At 38.4% G+C, this 22,249-nt stretch overlaps 2 protein-coding genes across 2 annotated transcripts in view; one reads left to right on the top strand and one right to left on the bottom strand.

Moving 5' to 3' along the window:
* Window positions 1-909: 909 nt before the first annotated feature.
* Window positions 910-1,878, bottom strand: LOC139726228 (probable G-protein coupled receptor 21). Its single transcript, XM_071637294.1, has one exon. It carries the CDS (start codon window positions 1,876-1,878, stop codon window positions 910-912), a length of 969 nt encoding a protein of 322 aa, XP_071493395.1.
* Window positions 1,879-14,838: 12,960 nt separating this feature from the next.
* Window positions 14,839-22,249, top strand: part of LOC139726199 (DNA-directed RNA polymerases I, II, and III subunit RPABC3-like) — a 90,099-nt gene continuing 82,688 nt past the window's right edge. The window contains exon 1 of the mRNA XM_071637269.1: window positions 14,839-14,940. Coding sequence (XP_071493370.1) covers window positions 14,868-14,940 — 73 coding nt within the window. The 5' untranslated portion in view covers window positions 14,839-14,867. The remainder of the gene's footprint in view (window positions 14,941-22,249) is intronic.

The following is a 22,249-nucleotide window of genomic DNA, read 5'->3' as shown; positions in this document are numbered from 1 at the left end:
AGCACTAAACTTCAGATCAGTAGTTTAGCTATAGCGTTAAAACCTTGTTGGTTAGGTCCGCATTAAATTCCCCGTTGGGTGTAGGTTTGGGGTCACGTTTGCAATATCTAAAGTCCTTGTTTGGTGTGTAAGGTTAAGGTTAGGATAACCTCAAGGGTTGGGGCAATATGATCATGAGTTGAAAATGAAATAGAGTTCGTTCATCCAAACATTAACGTGGCGTTTTCCCAAATATACATTATTCCGAAAGTTCATTAATGTGAAAATGAAATAGGGTTTGTTATTCCGAAGGTCTGCTAGTGAAATAATGTTCGGACCAACGAACCATACTTCATTTTCGGACCAATGCACCTTCGGAATTCGGAACTGTAACCGATTTCCAGAGGGCAATCCTGTAACTGTCAACTGGTCACCCTGTTCTGATTGCGGAAGATGGAACCCTCTTGGTGTTTTCTTGCATGTTTGTCAAACAATTTTGCAATCGTAGTCCGTCTTTTGTATATGACTTTTTCTCTGCAATGATACACTTTGGAAAATATGGAGGGTGCATGGGTCTGCATGATTGTCCGCTTTTGGTTGTGTACAAGAGACCGCCGAATACTTCATTTTCTTGAACTTCACATGTTCAAAACTTTTTTCATGATGATGGATCATGGACTCTCTCACCAAACCAAATGATTTAGGCAACATAGAAGGTCTCATCTTTTAAGTCTGATCATTATATTTCATTCCGAAGATGTGGTTTCAAAAACAGTTCATTGGCTATAATTTGCTTCTTGGCTCATATTGTGGCGGAAGAGTTCTGCGAGCGGCATCACTCGCTGAGCCTCATTGCCTCTCGCCAAGAAAGTTGACTTGCGAGTCGTCTGCTTGATGATTTGGGCCATGCCTGGTCTAGAAACTGTCACCCTAACGTCGAATAAACAGTTGCATTACAGCTTGTCTAAACGATGGTTTGATAAGAAGGTACAACAGAACATTCAAAAAGCTGTTGCTGATCACCAGAACCATCAGTATATCGGAGACGGCACACGGTAGCATGATTCCCGTGGAAGCGCTGACGATATTAGCGAATATGTCCGCGCCCCAAGTCAAGTAGAACACACCAGTGACGGCTAGCACGGTGCGTATATCTCTGCTTTTGCGCATTGTAGCATTCAGCTGGTCGTCCGGACTTTTGTCGTTGGGTACCCGCGCAACGGAAATATGCGCATCTCTGATGGCGCGGCGGTGCCTGCGCGCTATGCGCACTATAGCAATGTTACAGACTATCGTGATGCTCACAGAAACAAGAATTGGAATGAAGTAGAGAATGTGGATAGACCGTTTGGCGATTATGGTAGACGCGAATTTTACGTCGTCCACCCCAGTTTCGGATTTGTGAATCAGGCTGCTCAGAGAGTTAACGGTTCCAATGAGCATCGCCACAACCAGGAGCAGCGCCATTCGACGTTTCGTGAGGATGCTGTGATATCGCAGCGGTCTCGTGACAGCGATATAACGATCGATACTAACGCAAGTCAGTATCATGACCGACTGATTGGAAATGGTCGAACAACCGAGGACACCGACAATGGAAAACGATCTCAGTTTGGTAATCGGTACCACCATGCACCTGATCGTGTGGAAAGTGCAGCAGAAGAGACCGACCAGCAAGTCGACTACGGCGATTAACTGGAAGCTGATGCGCGTGTTTTCGCTAAAACACTGCTTGGCGATTCGCAGAGCGACCAGGTTGACGACGTTGGAGAAGATGGTAATGAGACCACAGATGGCGAACAAAAACGAAAAGATGGCAGACGGTATGCACTGGTCCTCCGAGTCTGCCGAAATTTCCCCGAGGACACGGGGACTGCAGGTAATGCAGGATATTGTCATTGTGATATCGCTTATCTTACAGTCAGCAGAATGAGATACTCGATTACGTGTGCTCACACAGCATTTCTTATTTTTTCACCAATTAGGGAAATATATCCTCGATGATCATGTGATATCCCTACGAACGTAGTCTCAACCCAAGGAACTGAGCTTCTCTATTAGCTCATGTCGTCCTCGCAGTACTGGATTACAACGTCAGCAAAGTCATTTGAAGAAAAAAAAATGGGAATGTTCCTTGTTCTGTTAGTGCTGCCCTTCCGTCACAGAGTCTAAAACACGACCGTGTAGGATTTCGCGTGTCTTCTCCATGCTAGAATCAATGACATCATAATATCAAGTATAACAATCTATGCTACTCTTCCAATGCGCGCGAAACCATATGGTAGTGACCTGAAACGAGGAACCAGACAGAAAAGACGAGTGGACGACATCAAGTTGACACCGCTACAGAAAACGAGAACGTCCACACAATCGAAAATTAACGTCCTTTGCTGTCGTCACAAAGAAGAGGTCACCCCTCCGATAATCCGGTACAGCCTCTCCACTCGGTGCCTGAAATGAAATGCACAAGAGGTCTCGCTTAGTAACTTCATTTTTTTTTTCAAAGTGTGAATATATGTGTTTGGGAGGTTCGGATGGGCCAAGGGGCAATACTCAATCCCCCTCAAATCGATTGTGTTGTCTCCGAATCTGAACGCTTGAATATAACATGCCGTTTAATCGCGACTTTACAAAATGAATGCGACTGGAAAATCATAATTAAGCGTGTTGATTGCTGTCTTATGATCCACGATGATGTAGGTCTATTTTGACCATTTCAAGTAGAACGCACGCACTCTCACAGAATAATTTTACAATGCGATATCTATATCGCGAAACGTTTCCTCGAAGTATGTATAGCAGTTTGAGGCCTGATTCTCCCAAGTCTTCGAAGTCTGATTATGATCAGAATTTTAATAGTTTGATTTTAAAAAATATATATATATTGTGTCCGTTTTCAAAAAGGCGTAGAATCCCGTTACCCACGCAGTGATGAAGACAACGGGCCAACACTCACTTTTTTTCTACTCTAATTCTTCCTAATGTATTGTTCTCGATCTCATAGGAATTATCTGATCTCACTTTCCAATAACCTCAATAAATAATTAAATGACTGAGCTTCAACCAACCTTGAATTGTAGAGGGCAAGCTTTCGTCCTCTCCTGAGGACTTTCTCAAGCCTTATGCAGTGGAGTGTTGTCTTGCTGCCGTTGCCTGTCTTTATTAATCACTGGACCATAGATTGGTGAAAGGGTATATCCCGAGTCTCTGTTGAGAGCTGGATTGACCCTTCTGATCCAAAGTGCTTCCTTTATTTTTCTTTTCAACCAGTTGCTTTCAAAGTCAATGATACGCGCCTCATCCCATTCAATGTTGTGTCCTGTGTTGTAAGAGTGCTCAGCTATCGCCGAGTGTGATGGATTGTTTAGTCTCAGTGCCCTTTTGTGTTCCTTGAGTCTCTCGTTCAAGGTTCTGCTGGTTTCCCCAATGTAACAATCATGGCAATCAGCACAGGTGATCTTATATACAATGCCTGACCTTATTTGCCTTGGGACTTTGTCTTTAGCATGGACTAGTCTACTTCTCAGGGTATTAGAGCTCTTGAATGCAATGTCAACGTCCTTGTTGTGGAATGCTCTTTTCAGACGGGAGAATATGGTGTTTACGAAGGGGAGGACTACCCTAATGCTAGCCTCCTTTCTTTCCTTTGTGGGTGACTTAGTTCTTGTTTTGTCCTTGGCTTTTTTGTCTCATCCAAGCTGGGTATCCACATGCTGCAAGGGCCTTGTCAATATGGTGGAATTCACTCCGTAGTGCATCATTGTCAGAGGTTACATTTCGAGCTCTCAAATACAAAGATCTAGCAACTCCCTCCTTTGTGTTGAGTGGATGATCCGAGTCGAAGTTCAAATAGGAGTCAGTGTGGGTTGGTTTCCTGTACACAGTGATAGAAACTGAAAGGTCGTGGTTGACAGAGACCTTTGTGTCTAGGAAATTCAATGACCTTTGAACTTCTTGCTCAACAGTGAATTCAATATGTTGGTCTATACTATTGATGTACTTAGTGAATTCGTCAATATGGTCTCTGTCAATGATAACAAAAGTGTCATCCACGTATCTCCACCAGATTCTAGGGGGGTGGGGGGCATTCGAAAAGATCTCTTCTTCCAGATGTTCTAGATACAAGTTACAAACGACCGGTGAGATAGGTGATCCCATAGGTGTTCCATGAGTTTGTTGATATAACTTGCCATTGGCATTTGCCAATGGCAAGTTATATCAACAAACTCATGGAACACCTATGGGATCACCTATCTCACCGGTCGTTTGTAACTTGTATCTAGAACATCTGGAAGAAGAGATCTTTTCGAATGCCCCCCACCCCCCTAGAATCTGGTGGAGATACGTGGATGACACTTTTGTTATCATTGACAGAGACCATATTGACGAATTCACTAAGTACATCAATAGTATAGACCAACATATTGAATTCACTGTTGAGCAAGAAGTTCAAAGGTCATTGAATTTCCTAGACACAAAGGTCTCTGTCAACCACGACCTTTCAGTTTCTATCACTGTGTACAGGAAACCAACCCACACTGACTCCTATTTGAACTTCGACTCGGATCATCCACTCAACACAAAGGAGGGAGTTGCTAGATCTTTGTATTTGAGAGCTCGAAATGTAACCTCTGACAATGATGCACTACGGAGTGAATTCCACCATATTGACAAGGCCCTTGCAGCATGTGGATACCCAGCTTGGATGAGACAAAAAGCCAAGGACAAAACAAGAACTAAGTCACCCACAAAGGAAAGAAAGGAGGCTAGCATTAGGGTAGTCCTCCCCTTCGTAAACACCATATCCTCCCGTCTGAAAAGAGCATTCCACAACAAGGACGTTGACATTGCATTCAAGAGCTCTAATACCCTGAGAAGTAGACTAGTCCATGCTAAAGACAAAGTCCCAAGGCAAATAAGGTCAGGCATTGTATATAAGATCACCTGTGCTGATTGCCATGATTGTTACATTGGGGAAACCAGCAGAACCTTGAACGAGAGACTCAAGGAACACAAAAGGGCACTGAGACTAAACAATCCATCACACTCGGCGATAGCTGAGCACTCTTACAACACAGGACACAACATTGAATGGGATGAGGCGCGTATCATTGACTTTGAAAGCAACTGGTTGAAAAGAAAAATAAAGGAAGCACTTTGGATCAGAAGGGTCAATCCAGCTCTCAACAGAGACTCGGGATATACCCTTTCACCAATCTATGGTCCAGTGATTAATAAAGACAGGCAACGGCAGCAAGACAACACTCCACTGCATAAGGCTTGAGAAAGTCCTCAGGAGAGGACGAAAGCTTGCCCTCTACAATTCAAGGTTGGTTGAAGCTCAGTCATTTAATTATTCATCATCCCCAGCCGATGAAAGTTTTTAGTATCAACCTCAATAAAGTTTGAGACACATCTGTAGACGAATCCAGCTCTTTAGCACGCTGGGGAGGACCATAAAACAGCCACGAATTGTAACGTTGTACACAATCCATAAATCATCCTTTGTTACAGAAAAGCAAGTGAACATTGACGTTAAAAGCCTAGTACCACGAAAGGTTTGTAATCTAAAAAAGTGTCCAAGAAACGATCACCTAACCCAAAGCGATGTCGCGATTACTTCAGGGACGTTTGCGGCGTTAAAGGTTGAAGGGAAAATGAGAGGCTGGGCGAAATAGAAAGATGTCCTCTTACATGTCTTATCACTGGATTCGAGGACTGCAGTTATACGAGGAATGCTCGCAGAGAGGATGGATGACTCAAAACACCATTTATTGATATTCATTGTAATCACCCGTCACACAATGATTGTCCAATCAAGTCGGACCAATCATGGGGGCACATCATTCTGCTTTAGCCATCCAATGAAATACTTCTGAATCTTCGACCAGTTATTAATTCGCCCTCACGTGTCCTTGGTGTTTAGATTGAGTTAAAGTGACAAGTCAGTATTCAATGTTATTATGAACAATATAAATGATGGATCAGTCGTTTCTGTGACCCGAAATACTGGATCCATTCTAGCCATGGCTTACGTCAAACATCAGGTAATTAGCTTTCTGCATCACGCTTGTGCGGTGTTTGTCGAGCTTCCGTACTTCATTCTGTTTTGCTCTTCGTTCTTTCTTTGGAAACACTCATCAAAATCAGCCTCTTCGATTTTTCGTAATCATATTTTGTTATTAAGTTTGTTTTTTTGTGTCTGCATTACTCTCCTTCCATTATTTGTTCCAACGATGTCATTATGGAAGAGCAAAATATGATACTTCGGTGGGATACTTACACGTCATTATGTACATAATGAATAATGAGAGCCTTAGATAAGGGTCTCGAATACATGATCATCCTCATCTTTGTCATTAGCATTGACGAAGTCTGGGGACAGTCTGTCTGAATAATCTTCGTTTTCGAAAAGGTCACATTTCAGAGCAAATAACTTTTTTTCTCTCTCTCTCTTCGATGCAAGAAGGTCGATAATTGTCTCCAGTTCATACTGGTTTATTGCGATGCCTTATTTACACTGTGCTATATTAATCCTCCTCAATATCCGAATTAGTAGGACATTTTCGAGCAAAGTAAAAAAATGAAGCAAACTCCAGTTTGTCATTGACACTGATGACTAGCGACGAAAACAAGGACCAGCAAATGAATGACAGACTGAGTATATTATATTACTGCCAGCAGAGCCATCTAAATTTACTCACGATGGACATCGAGTGACCGTTTACTCTACAGCCACGTAGTTGACATATTACCGTTTGGACGGTTTCCATGTCAATCATCTTACAGGTGTAGCGTTTTCCTTTTGAGCTATAAAAGGCCATGCATATTCGACATGCATGACTAAATGAGGTTTTTTCTTTCTGTCTTTTTTGAGACTTTATATGACATCTTTGATATAGAACGTATGAGTGCCCAATTGGGAAATTAGTTCAGGAAAAATTATAATTTCGTTGTTTCTGTAATAGGTAAAAGCGTATGATCCAATATTTCCTTGTATTAAAGTGATCATCATTTCCACGTATCACTGTCTGGAGAACTGCCACACTCACTGTATTTGTCACATCTTGAAGTCTGTATTGACATCAAATGGAACACACATACGCACATACACACACGCACACACACACACACACACACACACACACACATATATATATATATATATATATATATATCATATATATCATATATATATATATATATATATATATCATATATAATAACAAGTTGAGATTTCACGTATTGGCTTCACGACTAAAGAAATGAAGAAACAAACTACCAGTTTGTTTCTATTATCATCAACTTGAGTCGACAGACTTTGGTCAGTCTCGCATCATTCTCTCCCACGCCCTTCATCCTCAAGAGTGATTAGGCCTATGCTGGTGCTGTGTCAATGTTTTCGATTGTTTTCTGCCCTCCTCCAACCTGCTCTGCTTCGTCTTCTCCCTTCATCATTTGCATTTCAGTCACTGTCACTTTAATGCTACAGTCACACAACAAAACGGAATAGATCCGGGTGAAGATGAGCCGGATTAGTCCCGGAATGGAGGGTAGTTTATGCTACAGTCACACACGGCCGGATTTCGAACCGGGTCCATGAGGAATTAAAATCGTAACGACCCAGTTCAAGCCGTAGAGACCCGTATTGACCCGTATCGAACCGAAAAAAAAATCATCTTTAAATCCTTATGTTAATGAACCCTTTTCGACATAGATATCGACCCGTGTCAATCCGCTTCGACCCGTACCGACCCGGATGTAAACCTTGTCATCATCCGTTACATGAAGGCAATGCGGTACACGGCAAAGGTCCATACGGTTTTACGCTGCGGATTGCAGCGGGTCGATGCGAGTCAATGCGGTTCGAACCGGGTCAGTTCGGATACCAATAAGGAATTGAAATCCGTGAGAAAATTTTGAACATGACCAAATTTTTTTTTTGATATCGTATCGTAGCTCCCGAATCCATCGGGAATTGACACGGGTTACGATGCAGGTCAATGCGGGTCTCTACGGCTCGAACAGGGTTGATACGGTTTTAATTCCTTATGGACCCGGTTCAAAATCCGATCGTGTGTGACTGTAGCGTAAAGGAAACCTAAATCCAAAGAACAATATGGATTGAGTGAAAGCAGCAACATTGGTAGAACACATCGGTGAAAGTTTGAGGAAAATCGGACAATCGATGCAAAAGCTATTCATTTTTAAAGTTTGGGCGTTGTAATCACTGGATAAGGAGACTACTAGAGTCTATGATGTCATGTGTGGACAGCAATATAAAGAAAATAAAAAGAGAATTCCACAAACATTCATTTTTCATGAACATTACATATTCCATCAACTTGATACTAACATAAAAAATGTCCTATTTACCTTTGGGAGCATGATTTAAAAAATGTTCAAGATATCACATTTCATGCATGTCAAGTGTGTAGGTCTGTCAGTTGTACCTCAGAACATCCTACCATACCTACCATATAAAATTTGTACAATAGCCTAAAATATAAGGAGATAATAACCTATCAGTATTTCTGTTGATAAACCGTAACTGTAGACGGTCTAGTCGTGAAACATTTTATATTATAACTACTCTCTAAAAAAAAATCGAGTGAAAATTTTCACTCTAAAAAGAGTGAATACAAAAAAGAGTGAATTTCGAGTGAAATTGGAGTGAATTTTGAGTGAAAATGCTCATTTTCACTCATTTTGGAGTGACGTCAGGGATCACTCGAAGATTTTGGAGTGATCCCTGACGTCACTCCAAAATGAGTGAAAATGAGCATTTTCACTCAAAATTCACTCCAATTTCACTCGAAATTCACTCTTTTTTGTATTCACTCTTTTTAGAGTGAAAATTTTCACTCGATTTTTTTTTTAGAGAGTATTGTTCACATTTTGTATCATTATCTAACAATACTTAACATTGATTTTGCTGATTCAAACTTTTATAGTCAGTTGTTTTAATCTATCCCTACCTCGCATGCTAGAACTATTTTACAGCACTTAAATGCTCGGATTTTGTTTCCTCTGCAAATGGTAAATTATGCTTTTAAGGGTACTAAGCAGTAATTCCCCCTGCTTTCTGAAAGCGGTTGGTCAAATATCCTTTCATTACGCAAGATTGTTGTGCAAGCATGCTAAATTTTCTTTGTATTTTCCTTTTTTCTTGTTGTCCACACAATGATGTCATAAACTCTATAGTAGTCTCCTTTTGTCTCCCTCCAGTTCCGACACCAAAACGTTCAAAATACATAACTTTCGCATCAATTGTTCGATTTTCCTCAATCTTTCACTGATGTGTTGTACTATAATCTTGCTGCTTTCACTCAATCCACATTTCTCAATGGGTTTTTGGTTTCTTTTAAGGACCTACTATCAAAACATCACACTACCTACCACACGGGGGCGCTGTTGCATAAAGTGAATGATTCGAGACGTCGTATCGGTACGGAGCCAACCTTCTCTCCAGTTTGAGAATTGCCAAGTGTTTACCTCCTTGGACAAAATGTTTTTACCAACGACGGCACTCGATCCAGGTAAAACGGCTGCTTGGCAACGCTGGGGTACTCTAGAGCAGTGGAGAGGCTATCCTGGAAGATAATGACACATTATCACACTTCTTATTCTTTATCATTATTAATGCAGAAGTAAGACTGATAAATAAACAGAATGGTCTACGAACTTATTGTCAAAGGGAGCGTGAGAGCAGAGTGTCACTTCTAATGAATCAGCACAATATTAATCATCACCCATCACATTATTCATCTTTTGCTCACACATATGCATAGAAGCCAACTTGAACAATAATTGAGCATCTGAATATAAGAACGACCCAAGTCCATGGAAGACCATTTCGAGTAAACGTAAAAAAAACTTCATATCTTTTTTATTTGTCCAATAATATTTTATTCAACTATGATGGGAAGGCACCATTGTATATACAAAGTAGAACATATATCATTATGACAATTAACATTTCCATTAATTGTGGAGAGACCATTTTGTGTGATGGACTTGGGTCGTTCTTTGAATCATATGGACTTGGGTTGTTCTTTGATTCATATGCATGATATTTTGCTATAGAGATGAAAGAAGGATGACAGAAGGCGCTATAATATGAATGTAAGAATGACCCAAGTCCTTGATTCTTACATTAATATAAGATTTAACTCATTCATTTCAGGCACTTCCGGGGGGTAATTAGGATTTATCATTTATACACAAGATAAGTCCATGCATAAGCTACAATTTCCCATGTCAAACTGAATTTGGCCAAATATTGGACTTGGGTCGTTCTGTTTCAGGTCTTCAATTGATTAATTGAATTTCGCCAATTTGTCACTAGCTTCCTATCAAAATAAACAATCAGTTTTATAGCATTTTTTTATGCCTCCGCCACGAAGTGGCTCAAGTTATCTTGAAACTTACTACATATTCATGCATGTTCTGCCTGACAGTGATAATCCTGTGAATTTTAGGGTCAAAGGCCAGATGAAAATGGTAACAATGTACTTTTCAATACAGAAATTGTACTTTTTCTCCATACCTTGAAAATTACTCAATGCATAAACTTATGAATGGGTCAAAGTCAAGTTAAAGTCCTTAAATCCTTAAGTCCTCCAACCGGCGAGAAGGTGTCGTCGATAGTTGCGTCGCGGCAGATCTAAAGCTCGACTAACATAATCGAGAATCACCTAGAGAATATTTTGACGGCAAAACGAGATGAGCGCCATGGTGTGATTGCAACAATAATAAGGAGTATTATATTGTTTGATATAAGGCCATCATAAAAATACAAAATGGAACCGTTGCACTGATTCCTCGCTTGTGACATAACAAGGAGTAATCTTGAAGTTATGACTGCAATTTTCCAACAACTTATTTCTTATAATTCCCGTTGCTTCTTAGCAGCTTTAATATCAAATAATAATCTCAAACTTTGACAAAAATGGACTTAATTCGTTATGCAATCAAACTCTAATAATGGAGGGCACTGTCATCTAAGCAGTGTGCTTGACTAGGAAGACGGAGTAGTATCGATTAGTTTAGGGGAAAGTGGGTGAAGTGGGAGAAAAAAAAATGTGATTTGATGACTTTTCTCCTATAACTTTTCTGATATTCAGAATGGGGCACTTATGTTTCGGACCCAAAGACTACTGCCACCTGATGGATTGACGGATTGTTACTTCATATTCCTACAAGTCTCATATTATTTTGTGTTATTATTGATTAAAGAAAAAAAAAATCTTAACGGGGTGAATTGGGCCACCCCCGAATTTGCTTGCTAGAACAGTTTAGGAAAAAAATTAAAGTATAAAGTCATGTGTGTTCTCGTAGTGCACAAATCGAAATAAAATGATACTAGACCTTCTTTAAAACTTGATAATTATAGTAGATGATGCGCACATTTGATCATGTAAGTTTTGTACATTAATTTTATTCATTCTTTATTTGATTTATTTGATTTCATTTTTATTTTTACCCTTAATGTGGGTACTCCATCACCAGCAGTGTTAACTCTTGAAAAACAATAAAATACGGCATATTCAAAGAGCGCTTCCCCAGTAAGCGGTGGATAAATTGTATCATAATAACACAATCTGCACGAATCTTCAGCTTATTGAAGGAGGCTGAGTACTAACAAGAAGAAGAATAGAAGAAGTGGTGGAGAGGAGAAAAATCTCTTCGGCATTTATTTTTTTTGACGCTTTTTATAGCCTTTATTCAGACCAATCAAATGAATTGTTACATTGTAATGACACAGAATATAACTATAATACACTGTTTAACGGACAACAAAAGGTTGTGTGCAAAATATAGATAAAACATATATAAATTGTACACATTTGACATGATTCAGTCACCAGTCTGAATAAAGATTTATATTTTTTTTGTGACGCTTTTTATAGCCTTTATTCAGACCAATCAAATGAAATTGTTACATTGTAATGACACAAAATATAACTATAATACACTATTTAACGGACAACAAAAGGTTGTGTGTAGAATATAGATAAAACATACATAAATTGTACACATTTGACATAATTCAGTCACCAGTCTGAATAAAGATTTTATCTAAAACAAATAAAAAAAAAACGTGAGAGGTGATGGACTTACAAAATCTTTAAAATATATTCTATTCACCAATTATGAACGTCATAATGACTGATATCTCTCTGGATCTTATATGCAAGTGGAGATTCATAACCAGATAATATTTAATTAAGTTTTAACGATATGAGAATCAGAGAAAATAAACAAGTGGAGCGGGCAAAGTTGAAAACACAGGATATTCAATTCATTCTAAATAAATTAAGTGAGGTAAATACTAAAGATATATCTTAACAAAATGCAATAGTTAAACCCGGTATTTCATAAAGTATAATTTTCCCATTTCGCGTAGTGTAATGTCAATTTATCCTTTAATGTTGCTTTTTCATATTCAGACTATTTTGAGGTGGCGATTGCCCTACATTTTTCTTCACAGGTTGGAACTCTTCCAATTTTACGATTAGTATAAATCATATGCTTAAAATCAAAATTAACACATGATTCAACAAGGCATTGAGTTTGATATTTTCCCTGAATCCAAGTAAAACATCCAGCCAATTCATATTGATAAACTGAGGAAATTTTAGTTTATTTCCTACCTCGTTCCATATTCGATAAACTAAAGGACAGTCATAAATATATGATGATATCTTTCAACCTCTTCCCTACAAAAGGAGCACAGATTTGAATGTGTTATTCCAAACTGATAAAGTTTATCATTACAAAAAATAACATTGTGCAGGAGCTTATACTGGAAATCTCTCAACTTCAATTCAATTCAATTCATTTATTTTCATACTTCTCATTTATGAACATTACAACAGAAACCAGACAAGTTCTTTTACCTTGTGAACAATGTGCAGAAAACAAACAATATACATGGTGATAACACAGTAATGTAAGCCCCGAGTAATCAGTGTTTGTGAAAAAGAAACGGAGAACGGATAGAAGATATGACCAGAATGATGATGTAAGGTTGCCAAATTTTATGTAATAAAAAAGAAGAAGAAAAAGAAGAAGAAGAAAAACAAACAAACTATACATTAATATGAACTTACTGTGACCGAGCCATCATTATTATACAGCCTACTTTGGTATATATACTATAAACTATTGTTGCATTAAAACTTTCACCAGGATATGATCAGTAAGACACAAAAAGTAACATGTACAACTATTAAGCCATTTGGTGCCTGCCGTCAAGCTCTGCATAGAAGGTTAGAGAGGGGTAGAGGGAAAGAGGAAGAGAGGGAAACGAAGTAGAATGTAATTGCTAATGATGAATTCAGAGAGCCCGATGGCAAGACCCTAAATGGAATCTGCAACGTGTTGACAAAATGTTTGATTGGACAATAACATACCACAGTATTACATAAGACATTACGACTGTTCAGTGTCTGCAAAATATGCACTCAATAAAAACTCTTTTAATTTACGTTTAAAGGAATATAAGGACGAGCAGCTTGTTATTTCGGGGGAGAGGTCATTCCAGTATCTAGGGCCCGTATACATTATCGTTTTTTTTAGCGAAAATTGTTCGAGTACGTGGAAGGTGAAATGCGTCACTTTGGCGGGTAGGATAATTATGAAACAAATAGTTTTTTCTGAACATGCTAGTAAAAACACCCGGTAACTCGTTGGCAGAAAATTTGTACATAAATATGCCGACGTTGTAACTGAACAGATCTGATATTTTCAGTATCTTATTTTTCAAAAATAAATCATTCGTGTGGGACAACTTCAAGTCTAGTGTTGAAATTCTAGGAATAGAGAAACAAACTGCAGTCGCAGATCTATCCATGTTTAAAGCTAATACTTCTGGGTGTTTGGAAAGGAAAGAATCTTCAATTGTACCAATAAAAATATTGTAAATAATTTTTGAAGTCACTGACAATAAGGGGTACACTTTTTTTTATTAATGTTAAGACTAATTTCAAAAACATCAGCAGGGTTATCATTCAAAATATGATCCCTCGCATTACCTATTCTCGCCACCTTCCATTCTGCTGGAAATTTATTATACAATTCATAAAGAAAAATCAAATCGTCTACATTTAAACCCTTTCTGATAAAATGCGCCCCTGATCTAATTTTTCCACCAGCGTCAATAACGTGTTTAACTTGAAAAACATTAGCGTTAAATATCATTTTTCATTAAAGGAGAAATTCCTACCTGGAATAAAAATATTATTGAAAATTATTTGATTTTCATTATGCCTTTCTTTAACAATAACATTCTTTCCTTTCAAATAATTCCAAATATCTAAAAATTCTAAATACAAATTCGGCGCTTTAATATTAACGGGGATCATAATTACAATGAAAAATTTATCTCCCTCCCTCTTTCTTAAATACATATTCAAAAAACTGTTTCCACTTCAAATTCTTATCACTTCTAAAAAGTCTCTTAATCCACATTACGCGCTGGGCATACACCATATACCTAAAATTCATCATTTTCATTCCCCCATTATCATAATTCAGTACACAATAAATTTCTCTTTATTTTGTCACGACCATTCCAAATAAAATTAAAACAAATCGTTTCCACCTCTCTGAAAACCCATCGAGGTACTGACATTATTGAAGAAACGTATGATAATTTAGATATAGCAAATACTTTAACCAGTTGAATTTTCCCAAAGAGGGTCAAATCCCTTTGCTTCCACCATCCCAACAATCTTTTTATTTTACTCAAAATTTCTTTATAATTCTAAATAGTTATACAGTAACTCTTTACTAAATGGCGCCATCTACTGTCACTCGCACAATATAGATGTAACGCACATGCAATGATCGCTCGAAAGACGAAATCTGAGTGACAAGGCACAATGGCAGGAGTGTTATTTGAAGACATTTTTGACGTGAAAGACATCGATCCAGAAGGGAAGAAGTTCGATCGAGGTGAGATGGTAGTTATATGTAATTTTAGTGTTAGGAGTAAGTAATCAGGCCTCTTGGGTAGTGTAATACTACCGTGCAAAAAACGTACAGCGTGTGTGGACATGGGCGCTGCCATCTTGTTTCGCAAAAAATTACCGTATGTACGAATATGCACATAAATGCAGCAGAGATACAGTGACGTTGCGGAGCGACAGTCCCGAACGTACGGGCCGGTGGCCGTTCACAATGTCACAGCTGTCCGATGGTAGCGATGCACTGTGTTCGACCTTCACTTCCCTCGTTCTTCACCATCGTTATGAAGAAATCATGTAAAGCAAGAATTGTCTCATATTTTGCACTTGAAACACATATCTCCAGACTGTGTTTGCGTGCAATTTGGTAGGTAATTCGCCAATAATAATTAATATTATTACATTAGCAATGGAATAGGGTTGTTCCTCACATATCACATTTACAATAGGACTAACAAAGTTAGAGTAACTGCGTCAGTACCTTAAGAGGCCGTGCAGCCGTTCGCGGCAGGTACAACATACACGGTAATATACCGCTAAACACTGCATTGCACTGTTACATGCACACTACACATATACTAACACACTAGCAATCAACAAAAATCAACTGACAAAATGGGCACGATCTCTGACGAAAGTGAAATTTTCTCACCTAAATGACAACATATCGCATCCAAAATAGAATTTTCGGTACTTCTTAACATAACAATTAAGAAATAATGGTCCAAGAAACTTGATTTTTTGTCGTTTTCCCGATGCTCATGGATTTTGAAAACATATCCTCACTTAAAATAGAACTTTCGCGAGCCGATGTGGGTCGCCATTTTTGTTCGGAAAGTGGATGTTACCGTCGAAAAAATTCAGAAAAACACGAGAAAGACATCAACAACACCGCCAGAATTGCAATCTTGTTTGCGGCCAATGCATGTGTGCCCGCTATTTTCATGTGCTTTCGCAATAGGAATTGGCGCTTACGCAATGTTCGCGAGACATGTGAAGGCGTTCAGCTAAAGATCACGGAGCATGCGCGTATTGCATAGAGATTGTACATCGTGCCGCAAGCAGAAATACTACGTCGCATATCGCCCTTATCGGCGAAAATTGTGCCGGGTTTTACCCTGGTAAATCATGAAAACTGCGTTGGTCAATGGTAAATTTCTTTTATGAAAACAATTGCGTTAATGAATAATCTTGTCTATGATATATGAAATGGTTGAAAATAATTTGCCTGATTTGTTTACAAGTTGGAAAAACCCTTAACAATGCTTAAACTGCCGCAAACGGGATATTTTACTCTAGGAGTCAGGACACAACAAAGTCAAAGTCAAAAGAAACGGTGTCGTTACTCTTGGCTAAAACTAGAACTAACATCAGGCACCTCTGACATCATGATCTAGATTTTAGTCTAGAAGTCTAAATTAGTTCTATATTTCCACATGAAGTAATTTCTAAACTAATGAAAGCAAAAGAATAAATCTATTTAGAGTAGCGGACCCAGTCTTGACACTACATCACAATTTTGTATGGTGGACAATTACCCTAGTCAATCAATTTTATGCAGAAAATTTGCAACCACCAAGAGGACCCGGTTTGCGGCAGGGGGTCCAGTTTGCAGCACCCCACACAAAAATGTCCCCTGATTTCTTCAAACATTAAAATTTTGCAAAAACCAAATATTTTTTGATGGTCCAACTAGTTTTCAGCTTGTTAGAACACTTTATTTGGATTCATTACAGGTATCTCGATCCTTCACGATATCATAGTTTTTCAAGATCGCATGTATTTCATCAATTTCCACCCATTTTGACATGTAAAATAGCGCTATGTGTGTAAATCCCATAGGGGTGCTGCAAACCGGACCTATCCCCGACATTTTGGTCAAAACTGACAAAGGAAATTAATTTTAGAATATTTAACACAGTTACACGAGGAATCCTTGCCAGGCCTCTATTCATAGTAAGACTTTGTATAAAGATACAAACAAGGGATGATGGTGGTTGCCTAGCAACCGAACAAAATCTTAACATTTTGTTAAAGGTGCATGGTCCCGGTGTTTTAGTCAAATGCGTACGCGGGCGCACGGCGCAAGTTTCCTATAGAGACCTACGCTATCGACTCCTCTTTAGCGCTTACGCTTTGGCCCACTTCCCCAAGTCCGAAGAAGTCCGATCTACTGTAGTCAGTGGTCCGATCACAGTTCGGCTCATGATTCGGCTGAGGGTAGTGACAGGTTTAGCAAACTTCTTTTGTGATGTCATAATAACAAGCACATATGCACGCACCCTGGCATTACTACAGACTGCGCGATGCGCAGAGAAGACAACGAAGGCAACGTTACTTAGCAACACCTACACACCTTACTCTTGATGACAGCTCAACTTCGGTAATCTTCGTATCAATGCTAACGGTGATCGGTAGTATCATCAACAGCGCCCTCTACACTACCGGGACTATGCCCCTTTAAGAAAGTCATACTTTTTTTAAAAACAGCGTGCCACAGATGGTTTAGATTAGAATTATGAAGGCCATCATCCGAGTTATAATATGATTCTGGTATCAAAAGAAAGCTCTTCAGTTGCTCTTCAAATAAAAGAATTTAGAAAAAAAAAACCCCGTCTACTTTTGAAGATCATGGTTACATATTCCTAGGGGTGCCACAAACTGGACCCCTGCAGCAAACTGGTGCCCCTACTCTGGGGTCTATTAGCAGAAGGGTGGAGGTTGAGGTTTTAATTTTCTTCATTTTGTCTCCCTCGAGAAATGAAATGGTATTAAGATCACAGCTGCTGATCTTTAATTTAACAAATATGTCACAAAAAGGATCCTCAGGACTGGAACCTTTCATCTAGGCCTACTGCTTTCCTGACAGATCAGCAGTTACGATCTTACAAATTTCATTTGTAGAGGGAGACAATTTGAAGAAAATTCACACCTCTACTATACTTACATTTATCATAGTCTTATGATATCTTATGATAATATTTAGACCTGAATTTCTTTGTTGTATTCAAAATTTTAGATATCAATGCATCCATCCAATCCATTGCTGGCCAGTCGTCACTGCCTCCAACATGCTTTTTTTTTTTTCCAACAGCATGATGGCTCTGTCTGGGGGGTTGCAAAAACAAACATGCCACTTACATAGTAGTGTTCATGATAGACCCAATCAAAATTATCATTTGTAAGATATCATTTCTTTTTTAAAGAAGTCTGATGAAGTGACTGAGTGGTCTTCAGTGTTTACCTCGTGCAAGATTACCGGTCGATAAATATGCTTTTCAATGTCGTACTCTTGCCGTATTCAGAACATTTCCTTTGAACTTTTGTGAAACCTTGAATTAGGAGCTGGACTCACAGTAACCGCAGGGCGCGGTAACCAGTAATAGAGCCCTTACAACATGCATGCAGTTTGTTGAAGTGATCTGCATGTAAGCTGTACGACGATACATAGTGCGCAGTTAGTATAAGCTCAAATGAAATATTTTGCTGCACTCTTTATGTCAGAGTTTATTGGAGATCAGTTCCTTTGTAAATATTAATATTGTATCTTAATATCTAAAATATCGACTAAAGTACTAATTTTTGTACAAAACCCTATGTTTTTGTCTCTGGTCCCGCTAGTGCTGCACCATATCAGGAGATGCAATGTACATCAAAAGGGATAGGGTTGCCCTGCGACCTCGACATGAACGCGTCTGGGTCGGCGGTACAGTTAGACTTACACAGGACTAGGAAGTCGTTGTGGTACTAGTAGTGAATTTCTTACTGTAACCTACACAACACGCACAAATGCACTACTCTCTGATTTAATATTGGTTACTTTGCTTACTAAAATCGACTTAAAAAATGAAATACAATTTCTGACACTTGTTAGCTTTCCTGGTTAATCAGATACTGTAGACATTCCTGATAAATGGATAGAAATTTTCCATGTTATCCTGATCTACTTCCATAGTTTTCTGCCAAAAGCCTAAATTGAACAGTATGAATTTTGAAGAAACTGTGAGGTGCTTTATCACTGGCACAAGTAGACACATAATTTAAACCATACACTCGTGTACATGTATGTAACCAGCATGTCACACACACACACAGAGCGACACACTAATCACTATACATGTGCCTGTACAAGCAATGACTAGCTCGAGAGAAAAACAAAGAATAGACTACATGTAGCTCCATGCAATTATTGAGACCCTACTGTTGTGCTGGATTCAGTAATCCTTGTGTAGGTAAATTCGGGAGTCCAGAATGGTTCCTAATTACCTCTCAAAAGTTAAAATCTGAATTTTCTTCTCAATCAAAACTATGCCATCCCCGTAACCCGTTGAGGACGAGTCCCGAGTATACTCGGGCAGTTGTCTATGGGAAATGTGTGTTGTAGCAAAATGAAACCATCCTCAATGGGTTTATAAGATGCATCCTCTTCAGATGAAGCTCCTTTTATTCTGTTCATCGTATTTTGATTCATTGAAGTCAGTTTCATTATGGTGTAAATTGGCACTGGCTGCATTTATCATCATGCCATGTTTGAAACACATATTAATACCCGGTACCCACTATCAAAACGGTTTTGCGAGGGCCTTTCAGATTGCATTCACAAGTTGTTTTCGTAAACAAGGGTGTTCCGACGTAAAAAAAAAAAAAAAAAGAAAAAAAAAAAATAGGTAGCTGTACCAAAAGGTAAAGCTATACAATAAATTTATACGTCCGAGCCCTAACTAAGGAAGCGACGTATTTGCAAAACAACGGTCAGAGCATCGTTTTGAACTACTCAATGTAGAACTCGATAACAAATCAGCATTCCATCGTGTCCATTGTGCATCTGAACGTCTATAAATCCCTTTAATACGTAATGTCAGTGGCCTTGCAAGGATAGTATATAAAGGATTGTTACATTAAAAAGGATTGCAGTTGTTGGAACATCAACTTCTGCTCATATTAGTTTGAGGAGAAAAAAAAAGAATTTGCCCATTATGTAAAAGGCAAGCAGTGAATTAATGCAAGAACAGAATGTTATCAAGTTTGTCTAAAGCCAAAGGGACAATCAAACATTGTATAGATGATGACTGGCGGGGGAGGGAACATACCGAATGTTCCACCCGAAGGGTTTGAAGTGATATTGAGGGAGGTTATAAGTCCAAAGATGAAGTCGAGGGACTCATAGCCTCCCGAAATAGCAATTCAAACCCTGAGAGTGGAACGTTTGGCACATGTTCCCGACATCAAAAGTCATTATCTGTTATATTATATGGGTTCATCAAATACCATCAATAATCGGTCATCTGCTTTTTCACATTGTATGGAATAGGTGAATTTATCCTATCGATTGCGTGAAAAATATGATCATTCAATCATTTGTTACATGAAAATGTTTTCCCATGGGAGAACATTACAGAAATGTTCTGCCCATGGGCGAGCATAACCAATGTGCCTCCATCACGTGATTGTGTTTAGCCAATAACTGACCGGTATTTGACAACCCATTTAATATTAAACACTTTTAAATGCTGGCAGACATTCTGTGCAGTGTAGTGAATAGGGTCTGCAATCTATGCACTAGGCAGAGAGTGTATTGCGCCATCTTGTGAAATCTGGGACTGTCTATTGTGGAAGAGTGCAGGCTGTGAGTTTGAAGGAGGGACTTGTGTAGTCTTGCAAAAAGACTTTTTACCGGCCTTGTGAGTGTGTGCATACATATCATGTGTGTATGTGTGCAAAAGCCTTTTTAACAAAGGCTGTGTGTTTGTACTTTTACATATATATATTCAAGGATAGGATACATACATGTATGTATCCTATCCTTGAATAGTGTTTCATTTTGTTCTATATCTTGCCTGCATCCCACCATAAAGTGTACTGTTATTCACAAAATGTTGTTTTAAAATTTTAGTACAGCCATGTCAACTTCTGTCAAGAGTAAATGTTAGATTTGTGTTTTATATTTGCCCATCCCTGTTCAGTCATTGGACTTTCTCATGTGCTTATTAAAAATTTCCCATTTGATACCATATCTTGATAGTTCTCATTACAGCAATAAATGTTCAAGGATACAAACAAAGCTTCAGAAATTTTCTATGTCAAAAAAAAGAGAAAGAATTAGACATTTAAAGAAATTCATACGGTTTTAAGAGCTGTGTTTTGTGTGCCTTTACATGAAGTAGCTTTATGAATAATAATGGAATGTTTTCATTATTGAATCGTGTGGGAGACTGAACGAATGATACGGTTGTACACTGTATATCACATGATCCAGTTTCTTATTCATTTGAATAGAAAAAGTATGAAATTCAAGTGATTTCTCATGAAATTTCAACCAATTTCAATGACATTTTCACCTTTTCCATGTTACTTTGAATGTCTTGCATATTTTTTGACCAATTTAATGAAACATTCTTTATTTTTCCATGTGCTTTTAAAAATCACATTTTTTCATTAATTTCAACTTGAACATGTAGGACCCTACATTTGTATTACAGTAGTTTTACCTCTCAAAAGAAGCATAAAAAACTAATACCTGAAGAGTTTCCAAGTACTGTACCATAAAAACTTTCCAAAAAGCTATTACATTAATACTTTTCAAGAAACTGTTACATGAAGAGTATCCAAGAAACTACAATGTACTACATGAATACTTTCCAAGAAACCATTACATGAAACATTCCCAGAAACTATTACATGAAAACTTACCAAAAAACTGTTAAGACTTTCCCAATGAATCATTACATGAACACCTTCCAAAAAACTATTACATGAAGATTTTCCAAGAAACCATTACATGAAAACTTTCCAAGAAATATCTTCAGGCCTCTTCACATGATGTGCCCAGTTGCTGTGTTTTATCGATCCTTTCTCTACCATGCAAACCTACACTGTACAAGGTCAGGCACGGGAAGACTATGTACAATATAACATGATACCAAATGAGTGCTTAAACTTGAGTGAAAGTATTTTACAGTGTAAAGAAAATTAACTGGGAATAAAAAGTAACATTTATATTAAAAAAATAAAGTCTGCTCTGAAACGGGACATTAAAATGTTTGAAATTTGTGGCAAAGAAGACTCGTAGCTGAAACAACTTTGACTGTAGATGTGGTGAGAGATGGAAAATCTGACATTTACATTATGTGCAGATTGAGACTTGTAAAATTAATGTAGGTTTCTTTGAGGAAGTAGATTGTGTACATTCTGAGTGTACATTGTATGTGGGCCCATCATACAAAGCTGTGTAGGCCTCCATGTGCTGTACATTGATTAAGTGCTCAGGATGTCAGCCTATCACGCAGTTGACCTTGTGT

The sequence above is a fragment of the Diadema antillarum genome, unplaced genomic scaffold (assembly GCF_040938485.1).
Source record: "Diadema antillarum isolate AM-2024a unplaced genomic scaffold, OU_Dant_1.0 seq00000081_RagTag, whole genome shotgun sequence".
In the NCBI taxonomy this organism is placed as follows: Eukaryota; Metazoa; Echinodermata; class Echinoidea; order Diadematoida; family Diadematidae; genus Diadema; species Diadema antillarum.
Note: the sequence above shows the minus strand (reverse complement) of the source record. Positions and strands in the feature narration are given on the sequence as shown.